This window comes from Oncorhynchus gorbuscha, unplaced genomic scaffold (genome assembly GCF_021184085.1).
Source record: "Oncorhynchus gorbuscha isolate QuinsamMale2020 ecotype Even-year unplaced genomic scaffold, OgorEven_v1.0 Un_scaffold_19:::fragment_6:::debris, whole genome shotgun sequence".
Taxonomy (NCBI): domain Eukaryota; kingdom Metazoa; phylum Chordata; class Actinopteri; order Salmoniformes; family Salmonidae; genus Oncorhynchus; species Oncorhynchus gorbuscha.
In genome coordinates this window covers 39045-52110 of record NW_025744958.1, presented here as the reverse complement: position 1 = coordinate 52110, position 13066 = coordinate 39045, and the positions used below count along the sequence as shown (strand labels likewise).

General features: G+C 43.5%; 1 protein-coding gene across 1 annotated transcript in view; it reads right to left on the bottom strand.

Annotated features, from left to right (window-relative positions):
• LOC124017341 (Down syndrome cell adhesion molecule homolog) overlaps nucleotides 1-13066 on the bottom strand; it is a 58637-nt gene that overhangs the window by 36205 nt on the left and 9366 nt on the right. The window contains exon 3 of the mRNA XM_046332593.1: nucleotides 12431-12610. Coding sequence (XP_046188549.1) covers nucleotides 12431-12610 — 180 coding nt within the window. The remainder of the gene's footprint in view (nucleotides 1-12430; nucleotides 12611-13066) is intronic.

Genomic DNA, 13066 nt, shown 5'->3' with positions numbered 1-13066 from the left:
ACCAGAGACTCTCGGTTCGAGCCCAGGCTCTGTCGCAGCCGGCCGCGACCGGGAGGGCCATGGGGCGGTGCACAATTGGCCCAGCGTCCGGGTTAGGGAGGGTTTGGCCAGCAGGTCTTGTCTCATCGCGCACTAGCGACTCCTGTGGCGGGCCGGGCGCAGTGTACGCTGACCAGGTCGCTAGGTGTACAGTGCTTCCTCCGACAAATTGGTGCGGCTGGCTTCCAGGTTGGATGCGCGCTGTGTTAAGAAGCAGTGCGGCTTGGTTGGGTTATGTTTCGGAAGATGCATGGCTCTAGACCTCCGCATCTCCCAAGTCCGTACGGGAGTTGCAGCGATGAGACAAGACAGTAACTACCAACAATTTAAAAATAAATGTAAAAAACTTAGTGTATGTAAACTTCTGACCCACCGGAATTGTGATACAGTGAATTATAAGTGAAATAATCTGTCTGTAAACAATTGTTGGAAAAATTACTAATGTCATGCAAAAATTAGATGTCCTAACCGACTTGCCAAAACTATAGTCTGTTACAAAGACATTTGTGGAGTTGTTGAAAAACGAGTTTTAATGACTGTATATTCGAAGCTCTGTTTTTCCCGTAATTTAATCCTCCCGTGTATCATAGTTTTTGCCTGCCTCACTAACGATGCCTTTTGCCTATTCCCTACTCCCCTCGGATTTCCTGTTGTCAACCTATTGCCTGATCCCCCGGACGACATTATTTTTCTGCCTGTATTGTTGCCTTTCTGGCCCCCCTGTGTATGACCTTCTGCTTGCCCTTGGACCCAGCTACCTGCCTCCTCCTGTGTATGACCTTCTGCCTGCCCTTGGACCCAGCTACCTGCCTCCTCCTGTGGTCCTTTACAAATAAACACCTGCTGCGCCCTGCGCTTGAAACCAGCTCTATGTCTCCCATCATGTTCATTACAAAGGCTTAGATTGGCTACTTTGAAGAGCCTAAAATATAAAATATATTTTGATTTGTTTAACACTTTTTTGGTTACTACATGATTCCAGACAAAGACATGAATAATATTGCTTCAGGTTGTCTTACCAGCCAGGCTTATATACATTCAGGTCCATAAATATTGGCACCCTTGATAAAGATGAGCAAAAAAAAGACAGTATAAACAAAATAATACAAATATTTAGCTATATTGTATGCTAAAAAAGGGAAAATATACTATTTTTTACTAATACAATTGCTCAGATAAAGAAAGTCGATTTTTTTATTTGTTATTATTAATTTCATAAAAAACATCTAAATAAAGATAGGAGTCAAAAGTATTAGCTCACTTGTTTTCAATACTCCAGCACTCTCCCTTTGCAAGGATAACGACACTGAGACTTTTTTTTCTAAAATGTTTTATGAGATTGGAAAAAACGTTGAGAGCTACAGTATCTTAGACTATTCCTCCATACAGAATCTTTCCACATCCTTGATATCCTTTGTCTGCTCTTATGGACTGCCCTCTTCGATTCAAACCACATGTTTTCAATGGGGTTCAAGTCTGGAGACTGAGATGGCCATTACATTTTTTTTAATTTTGTGGTTAATTTACAATTTCTTTGTAGATGTTGATGTGTGTTTGGGGTTATTGTCTTGCTGGAATATCTACTTGTGGCCAAGTGTCAACCTCTTGGTAGAGGTAACCTTGTTTTTGGCTAGTAATTTTGACCTCTATCTTTTTTGTCACTTGTTAAGCAAAATCTCTTTCTCTGAGAAATTGTATTAGTATGAAATAATATAAGCACAGTATTTGTATTATTATTTATTTGATTGTCTTTTTTTCTTATCATTATCAAGGGTGACAATAATTATGGACCTGACTCTAAATCTACCATACATATGCCAGATGTGAAATATACAGCAGGCCTACATGTCCACCATCTTATGCAGTCAGTTGAAACAGACAACAAAACTTCCCGTCTCCTACCAACCTTTTTATTTATTTTTAATTATTTAACCTTTATTTAACTAGGCAAGTCAGTTAAAGAACAAATTCTTGTTTACAATGGCGGCTTCCAAAAGCCAAAAGGCCTCTTGTGGGGACCGGGTCTGGGATTAAAAATTAAAAATCAAATACAAATATAGGACAAAACACACATCACGACAAGTAAGACACCACAACACTACATAAAGAGAGACCTAAGACAACAACATAACATGGCAGCAACACATGGAAACACAGCATGCCAACAACATGGTAGCAGCACAACATGGTAGCAGAACAAAACATGGTACAAACATTATTGGGCACAGACAACAGCACAAAGGGCAAGAAGGTAGAGACAACAATACATCACGCGAAGCAGCCACAACTGTCAGTAGGCCTACATGTCCACCATCTTATTCAGTCAGTTGAAACAGACAAAACTTCCCGTCTCCTACCGTCCTTTTAGTTTTTTTAGGACACCATTGTACCATCATCCACATGCAGTACATTTAATCATATCCATATCTACCCAGCATGGACATCTAACAGTAACATTAACTTATGATTGTAGATTCCAGGTCGAATAGATAGCCGCAGGCATCCGGCTCCGTTCACCCCACCAGAGTGAGTGTCTGGCTGTGGAATGTAGGCCACAGGGTGCCCTGGTTGGATGACTGGGCCATGGGTGTGAGACGAGAACAAGACAAGATCACTCCCAACAGGAGCCCACTGCCCCTGGGGCATTGTGTGTGTGTGTGTGTGTGTGTGTGTGTGTGTGTGTGTGTGTGTGTGTGTGTGTGTGTGTGTGTGTGTGTGTGTGTGTGTGTGTGTGTGTGTGTGTGTGTGTGTGTGTGTGTGTGTGTGTGTGTGTGTGTGTGTGTGTGTGTGTGTGTGTGTGTGTGTGTGTGTGTGTGTGTAGAGTGGATAGGTAGGGGGAAGGGCGGTGATGGCACAGATTTGACTGGTTCACTGGGTGCTAGCTCCACTCACTGCACCAAAATAATTCCCTTAGCTGCACAATTGGGTTGGACATTGAGCATGATGCTGAGTATATGTCTGCAGACAGGCTGCTTTGTGTGGGTAGTTGGAGGGCTGAAACAAGGGAAGGAATGAGAGAGAGAAAGCGAGAATGAAAGAGAAAATAATTCTTACTCCAGTCTGAGGGAAGCGGTCTGATTGGGTGATTGGGAGGATGGCGACCAGGCGACAACACTGTTTTTCTAAAGTTAAGTCTCATTATGTGCGTGCTCTCATCATTGTGTCTCGGTGCGTTACGAGTGTGATGCTCTTAATTGATCCCAATTGGCACTGATAAACATTGAGTGGCTGTTGACCCACTAATAGAATAAACCTACTCTGGATTAGTGATGCATCCAGTCAATTGCATCAGTGGAGGTAGATATACGGTAGAGGAGACTAGTAATTTAGAAATGGGAATGGGTTCAAATCCTGTTGTTGCCCTCAGCTGCACAAAATATATATAAAGACATGGATAGTTTTAAGTAAGGTAGACTTAAGTATTAAGGTGTCTAGGCAATATGCCAAATATTGTGAATCTATCATGAATAAAGAGTGAATAATGTGAGCATGCACTCTCACACTCTCTCACACACACACACACACACACACACACACACACACACACACACACACACACACACACACACACACACACACACACACACACACACACACACACACACACACACACACACACACACACACACACACACACACACACACACACACACACACACACACTCTCACACACACACTCACACACACACACTCACACACACACACTCTCACACACACACACACACTCACACACACACACTCTCGCACTCTCGCACTCTCACACACACACTCTCGCACTCTCGCACTCTCACACACACACTCTCGCACTCTCACACACACACTCTCGCACTCTCACACACACACTCTCACACACACACTCTCACACTCTCACACACACACTCTCGCACTCTCACACACACACGCGCACACACGCCCGCACACACACAGAGCTGTGAAAATACTGCTATTGCGACACAAGCAATTTCTGCTGACTGTGGGTGTCTGTGACATCGTTCACATACGAGGATGCATGGTGTATTATGGTTAGGCATTAGCCTATGCACAGACACTAATCACAATAAAAGTGTTTCACTACGACATCACAATAGCGGCAATTCATTTCCCTGTGGGTCCGTCACAATAGCCTGGCCGAATGGAATCTGTCGAAACCACTGAATTACAGTAGCAGCCTGCGAGGGTCATGATTCTTCAGTAATGACCATGATTCTTCAGTAATGGCCTGTGTGTGTGTGTGTGTGTGTGTGTGTGTGTGTGTGTGTGTGTGTAGGTGTGTAGGTGTGTAGGTGTGTAGGTGTGTAGGTGTGTAGGTGTGTAGGTGTGTGTGTGTGTGTGTGTGTGTGTGTGTGTGTGTGTGTGTGTGTGTGTGTGTGTGTGTGTGTGTGTGTGTGTGTGTGTGTGTGTGTGTGTGTGTGTGTGTGTGTGTGTGTGTGTGTGTGCGCACATGCATGTGTGTGCCTATTAGTGTCTTTTCCAGAAATACAACCAGGTAAACTTGTGAGCGGGGTAACCCAGCCAAGAGCTCATCCAGTACTGTATATCACCTGACCACTTTACAGCCAGTCAGTTCCAGTGTTGCTGTAATCGTCTCCTAAGCCACTTAAGTGGCAGCAGCTTCTCCAGCAGCAGTGGTGTCGTATAGCCTGGATAAACAACACACACCAGCACAGTGCAGAGTGTACTGCATGCTACATGTTTACTGTCTATGAAGACGAGGGCACAGTCTGGTGTGTGTACAGTATGTAACATTACACCTGCACAGAAGAGGACAGGTTCAGTGGGTTAATGAGGGTCTCGTCTGGCACAAATGCACTGATCAACAGGAGACCAGGGGACAAGGCTCCCAGGGAGGTTCAGGTTCCAGAGAGCAGGAGGGCCAGACACAACCAACACCCTGACCACACAACCACCCGCACAACGATCAAAACAACAACCTGAACCTGACACTCCGGGAGCTGAGCTCAGCTAAGGAAGAACACTGACACACAGGCTCACAAACAGACACACAAACACTACAGAGGGACATTAATAACAGGGTGTGTGTGTGTGTGTACACAGAAAACACTCGAAGCAGCCTATGTCCAAACAATTTACACGGGGATGAAAATCGGCCACTGCTGTGGGTACTCTGCTGTGTGTGTCTAGACATAAGGTTTTAGCTACTGTAAGTACATATAATTGTGTTTATCGGGGTGTGCAACCATATGAGCGTGTGTGTTCTGTGTTTGTAAGTGTATGTGTCCTGGTATAGGTATAGGTATTGTGTGTGTGTGTGTGTGTGTGTGTGTGTGTGTGTGTGTGTGTGTGTGTGTGTGTGTGTGTGTGTGTGTGTGTGTGTGTGTGTGTGTGTGTGTGTGTGTGTGTGTGTGTGTGTGTGTGTGTGTGTGTGTGTGTTGGTAAGTGTACGTGTCCTGGTATATGTATTGTGTGTGTTGGTAAGTGTATGTGTCCTGGTATAGGTATTGTGTGGGTCTGTGTGTGTGTCTGTGTGTCTGTGTGTTGGTAAGTGTACGTGTCCTGGTACATGTATTGTGTGTGTGTTTGTAAGCGAGAGTGAGTGTGTGAGAGTATTATATGACTGACTGAGTCGGAGAGACTGGTTCGGCAGTCTCAAATGGAGGTTGCTATGGAACATTTTCAACGCTGCAGGAGCTGTGTTTATTTTGCTTTATTCCGGAACAATGTGGACCGCCTTGACTTTCAACGCAGCAACTGTTTGCTTGCAGAGGAATACAGGGTCGAGGTGGCTTCTCTTAGAAAACAAGTAGCGAACCAACACAAGCTACTTGGGAATCCACGCCTGTCTACTTATTATTTTTCTTCTACCCCAGTAGCAGGACGCTGTTCTGGTCTGGTGGAAATGTCGCCCCAGTGTCGGCTCTCCACAGCCAACTGGTCGGTACTGTGCATGGATCCCTCCCCGGAGGGGCCTCTCCCTTCCCTGAAGAATGGAGCTAAAAGGATGCTCCTGGATGATGGGGGATGTTCCTGTTCTCGACCCAACCAACCAGCCATGGAAATATGTCACTCATCATGTATCATGGAGATACTGTATGTCACTCGCCATGGAAGTCGAAAAAAACATCCTCTGGCAGAGGGCCTCCTTGGAGATGTTAAGTCCGGACCGGACACAGACCAGAAACGGCTTTGCTGCCCTGGATCCAGAGGTTCCGGTGCCTTCTGCCCTAGTGGTGTGGTCATGTACCATAAAGAGGGATTTAGGAAAATTACAATTGGCTCAGAACATGGCAGCATGGCTGACAAAACACATATCACGGCAAGAGAGACAACACTACATAAAGAGAGTCATAAGACAACAACATAGCATGGGAGCAACACATGACAACACAACATGGCAGCAGCACAGGGTACAAACATTATTGGGCTCAGACAACAGCACAAAGGGCAAGAAGGTTGAGACAATACATCACACGAAGCAGCCACAACTGTCAGTAAGAGTGTCCATGATTGAGTCTTTGAATGAAGAGATTGAGATAACTGTCCAGTTTGAGTGTTTGTTGCAGCTCGTTCCAGTCGCTAGCTGCAGCGAACTGAAAAGACAAGAGACCCAGGGATGTGTGTGTTTTGGGGACCATTAACAGAATGTGACTGGCAGAATGGGTGTTGTATGTGGAGGATCAGGGCTGCAGTAGATGTCTCAGATAGGGGGGAGTGAGGCCTAAGAGGGTTTTATAAATAAGCATCAACCAGTGGGTCTTGTGACGGGTATACAGAGATGACCATGATATGCATGTCAATCTCTAATGCCTCAAAGTGGAAGAGAGATTGACTTCATCACTACTTGTTTTTGTAAGAAGTGTTGACAAGCTGAATGTACCAAGCTGTCTATTTAACTTACTAGCACACAGCTCAGACACCCATGCATACCCCACAAGACATGACACCAGAGGTCTCTTCACAGTCCCCAAGTCCAGAACAGACCGTGGGAGGCGCACAGTACTACATAGAACCATGGCTACATGTAACTCTATTCCACATCAGGTAACTGATGCAAACAGTAGAATCAGATGAAAAAAACAGGTCAAAATATACCTTATGGAACAGCGGGAACTGTGAACAAACACTCACAATGGTACAGACAAACGCATTCACACACAAGAGTTAGCACATGCACTCTAGAAACATGCACATTGTAATATTGTTGTATGGTGGCATTATACATTTAAGCAATAAGGCCTGGTGGTGTGTGGTTTATGGCCAATATACCATGGCTAAGGGCTGTTCTTATGCACGATGCAATGCGGAGTTCCTGGACACAGCCGTTAGTCATGGTATATTGGCCATATATCACAAAACCCCCGAGGTGCCTTTTGCTATCATAAACTGGTTACCAACATAATTAGAGCAGTAAAAATAAATGTTTTGTAATACCCATGGTATATGGGTGGATATACCACGGCTTTCAGGCAAACAGCATTCAGGGCTCGAAACACCCAGTTTATAATTTGTATTCGAGACATGTAGTTGTGTAATAGCATTATATGATGTACTGTTTTATCTTTTGTTTTATATATAACGTAAGTGCCTTAATGTGTTTGGACCCCAGTAAGAGTAGCTCAGCTGATGGGGATCCCTAATAAATACAAATACAGACCGACAGACAGTAGTCATGAGGGAGCAGTATTTAGCTGTGGCAGACAGACAGACACTCTGCAGGGCAGCCTCTGCTCTGGCCAGATAACAGCTACAAGGATATAAGCCCCCACACTGTGTGACTGGGATCAAATGAGCACCCAGCCCAGCCATAGGGGAGCAGCGGGACATCGCATGTGCACGCGCGTACAGATACACACAAGGACACACATGTACACAAACCGTGCACACATACAGAACCAGTCAACATTTTGGGCACACCTACCCATTGCAGGGTTTTTCTTTGTTTTTACTTTTTTCTACACTGTAGAATAATAGTGAACACTTCAAAACTATGAAATAATACAGTAACATAAAGGTGTTACAAAAATCGAACTATATTTTATATTTGAGATGTAAGGGCTATTTGACCAAGGAGGAGAGTGATGGAGTGCTGCATCAGATGACCTGGCCTCCACAATCACACGACCTCAACCCAACTGAGATTATTTGGGATGAGTCGGACTGCAAGAAGTGAAGGAATAGCAGACAACAGGTGCTCAGCATATATATGAACTCCTTCAAAACAGTTGGAATAGCATTCCTCATGAAGCTGGTTGAGAGAATGCCAAGAGTGTGCAAAGCTGTCATCAAGGCAGGGTGGCTACTTTGAAGAATCTTAAATATAAAATATATGTGATTTGTTGAACACTTTTTTGATTACTACGTAATTCCATATGTGTTATTTCATAGTTTTGATGTCTTCACTATTATTATACAATGTAGAAAATAATAAAAAATAAAGAAAAACCTTGAATGAGTAGGTGTCCAAACTTTTGACTGGTACGCACACAAACAACACATTCCTCTAAGGCACACTAAGAGCCTGATTTACCCAACAACTTTGGCTTATAATGTTAACGTTGATTCAGGAGAATCAACAGTTCCTCTTTCATACAGAAAATCTATGCAGTTTACACAGTCTATTCACCATCAACATCATAAGTGGAAATCCTTCAACGGCAAGATGAAAACAAGTATAGCCTCAATTTTCTACAGTTTACTTTTTTTCGCCTGAAGAGGGCAGTGTTTCTATTGGGAAAATCTACAGTGAGAACGTATAGTACAGTATAATGCAGCATGCATGTGGAAGCAGCAGACTGAGAGTGAGGAACGCTTGAAGGGATCCCGCTTTTGATTAGTTGTCAAATAAAACTGCTTTCATTTCACTTGAAGCACAAGAATATGGTACAGCGTATGTCATCTAGGTTGGATAACTACATTGCATCGTAAGAAATAATGTCACATCTAATTGTAGAGATAACGTAAGATTGGGAACCATGTCTGAAGAGGCTGAAAACATCAAATCAATGGACGTGTGTGTGTGTGTGTGTGTGTGTGTGTGTGTGTGTGTGTGTGTGTGTGTGTGTGTGTGTGTGTGTGTGTGTGTGTGTGTGTGTGTGTGTGTGTGTGTGTGTGTGTGTGTGTGTGTGTGTGTGTGTGTGTGTGTGTGTGTGTGATGAGGGGGATGGAACTGGCTCTAGAGGGGGGTGATGGGCACAACTCCCCACCGTGTCACTACCAATCAAATCCCAGTGGTTAGACTGGGAGACATACAATGATGGGAGATGGAGGGAAGGAGGGAGGAGAGATAGATACAGACAGACAGGGGAGGGGAATTCATATTGCATCAGAAATGAAATAGAGTTAAATATTACACACACATAAAGACAGAGAGAGAAATACAGAAAGGGAAGACTGAGCAAAATAGGAAGCAGAAGAGGAGGAAAAGGAGGAGAGGAAGCCAGACATACAGAAAAGCAGCCTAGGGAGGGGGAGAAGAGAGAGAAGGGAAAAAAGAGAGAGAGATAGACTGGTAGCCCATCCCTCCCCCAGCCCTCTTTTCCACATGGCAGCCTCTGCCTGCTTATAGAGTTCAGAGCCTAATGGAGGGGAGCTAAGTCCATGGCCACTCAGCGGATAAACGTCTGTGTTTCTCAGAGAGAAATAGAGCGATGGAGACCGGCGACACTGCATGGATGCTTTTGTGGGATGCGTTCAGGCAGAATGACACAGGGCCGTGGTGGTGGTGGCACCACACTGGTGGCCTCTCTGTCACAGAGCACAGTGACTTCAGTCAACTTAACCTTCAGCCATTTAACCTCTTGAAGCTAGGGGGCACTATTTTTATATTTGGAGAAATAAAGTCCCAAAGTAAACGGCCTATTTCTTAGGACCAGATGCTAGAATATGCATATTATTGACAGATTAGGATAGAAAACACTCTAAAGTTTCCAAAACAGTCAAAATTTTGTCTGTGAGTTAAACAGAACTGATATTGCAGGCTAAAACCTGAGGAAAATCCAATCAGGAAGTGCCCCTGTTTTTGAAACCTCTCTGTTGTTATGCATCCCTATTGCCCATTTAAAGGGATATCAACCAGATTCCTTTTTCTATGGCTTCCCTAAGGTGTCTCTAGACATAGTTTCAGGCTTTTATTTTGAAGAATGAGCATGAACGACCACATTGCGTAAGTGGATAGGTGGGGGCTCTCAGAGTGAGTTGTGCGCAAAAGAGAAAGGCGGTCATTGTTACTCCCGGTCCTAGTGAAAAGCCAACTGTCCCGGTTGATATATTATCAAATAGTTATTTGAAAAACACCCTGAGGATTGATTATAAAAAACATTTGATTGCTTTTCTGATTTTCGTGACCAAGTTACCTGATGCTAAGTGTACTTATTGTTTTGTATTGCTTTCGCTATAAAGCCTCATTTCAAAATCTGAGACGACAGGTGGATTAACAAAAGGTTATGCTGTTTTGCAATATTGCACTTGTGATTTCATGAATATGAATATTTTCTAGTAATATTATTTGACTGTGGCGCTATGCTATTCAGCGTTGCTGATGACAATTATACCGGATCCGAGATGGGTGGTTCAGAGAGGTTAACGCCACCACCACCACTTTACTGGATCACCCCACTGTAAATGCAGGGAAAGATGACCCGCTAATAATCGCTGTCCATCCATACAGGGCTGAAATGTGGATCTTAGACATCCCTATGTCGTGTCTTTGGCTATGCCAGATTAAGTGATATGACATGCTATTCTATAAACTAATTTCTCCGTAATTAATATCACCTGATTGAGCTAATGATGTAAATGTAATTAACTAGAGAGTTGGGCACCACAAAATAATATTTATAGAGCTGTTATCTTCCAAATAAACTCTTAAAGACCTAGTAATATTTTACATCAATAGCAGTCAATATCAATCATCATCTTAATTCAGTCTCTTCTGAAAGTTGCAAATTCTTGGTTATCTGCACGAACCCTGGCTAACAATTTGAATCAGCAATACAAAATTGGGTTTAACTATTTATTTACTAAATACCTAACTAATCACACATACACATAATTAAATCATAACTTGATTACAAATTACGTCATAAAGGAAAACGTCCCTGGCGGGCTGAACACATATGACAGCTTGTTACACAAAGGAAAAGGGCTGGGTTTGAGTGAAAGAGTGGGAAGACTGAGGGACACAGGGAGAAGCTATGCTACCGTAAATACAGTATCTGATGCGTTCTAAATTACCGCCAATTTGGAAAAGGAAAATGCAATAAATATTTACTCTGAGCTGCGCTTCGGTAGGTTGGTGGCAGATGGAAGGCCGTGTTGCCAAACCGAGTCCTTTGAAGAATGTCTCTGGTTGTCAATTGGATACGTTGTAGTAACGTCGTTGGGTGATAGACGGGATACTCTGTCTGTTCCTTCCTAACCCTCGTCGCATCTGCTGTTGCTAACTCAACGGCTAGGAGGTATCACTTCTGTAGTGAATAAGAGTTCAAAGTTCATACCATTCGCAACCAAAGCTCACGCTGATGTTGGCTTCGTTCTGTAGTTATCATCTGAACCATTCTGACATAGGACCGTCGTCCTACATCCTCGGAAGAGTAGGTTATATTGTCGTCAAGGGCTTATATAGGAAAGGGAGAGGAGGGCGTGTTTGAAAAGTTCTATAGCCCATGTCCCTTCACAGGGGCGGGCCACTGATTGAGCAGAGCCCTGTCTTATGAAAACCCAAATCTCACATTTTAGAAGCTAAAATCACATTTCATCCCTTCACAAATAATTCAATATTCAAACATTTAAATTGAACAACAATTCCATGTGAATATGATAACTCTGATGTGTAGACTTTCCACTGTAGAGTTTATGTCATCTTATCATTGATGAGAATGTCTCAGATGACAACCGAACTGACATCATATTCATTAAGTACCACCGCATATGTTCAATTGGTCGCATTTCCAGAATATAGTTAATTTCCCCCCACCTTCTGATGTTCCCAGAATCTCTATGTTAAGCAAGGGTTTTGCAAATGTAACCTCAGTAGTGTAGAGAGAGGAAAAAGGTGGAAAGAGGTATTTATGACTGTCATAAATCTACCCCCCAGGCCAACGTCATGACACCTATAACACTTTATTCCAACACAGAGACACTCACTCCAGCACAGAACAGTAACATTACTCAACAACAAATAGACTTCACAAAATGACTGCTATGAATGTCTCTAATGGGGGCCAACATGTAGCCTACTGCTTCCCCATGGGTCTCTCTGTTGAAGATGCAGTACATGATCCTTTCAAGAAGAGAGGTCTTACTTTTAACACTGAGCTTTAAAAAAATGGACATTGGAGAAGACAGACATTCCAGGATAAAGAGGGAGTCTTCCATTTGACATTGAGATCCATATGTATAAAGCCATGAAACATGGGGGTCTTCAGTGACTTACTTTTGACGTTGAGGTACATGGACTTGCTGACGTCAGCTCCCACGTCATTGCTGACCTTACACAAGTAGTAGCCGCTGTCCTCCTCCAGCACGTGTTTGATTAGCAGAGAGCCGTTGACCAGCACCTGGATACGGAAGCCTGAGTTCAGGGCTATAGGCTGGAACTGGGGAACTCCCGCACCTGGGGACGGAGAGAGAGAAAGGGACGGGTGGATGGAGGGAGAGGAGGAAGGGGAGGTGTAAGATGTTTTAATAACACCCTTTGCATTGTTTATGATCAAATTAAGAGAAATTACTACATAATGGATGGATGTTTTGCATCAACAAACAGTAGAGTACATTTCCTTTTACTCTGTTATCGTAATATGAGAAGCTGTTGCTTTCCTTTCTCTTACTGTTAGTTTAGACTTACAGTACAGTGCTGCACTTTCACCATTCAACCTCAAGGCTGAGAACACTGTGTTTGCTGTGTTGGCTAAACGAATGATCTATAATAAAAAAAGCTTTCCGTAGAACACGCAATGTTGTGTTTACGCAATTCAGCAAGATAGTCAGAGGAGTAGAAATGTGAGAAGCACAGTTTAACTGAGATGCACAAAATAACTGTTCTCCTCAATCATGAACCCAGTGTGTAAAC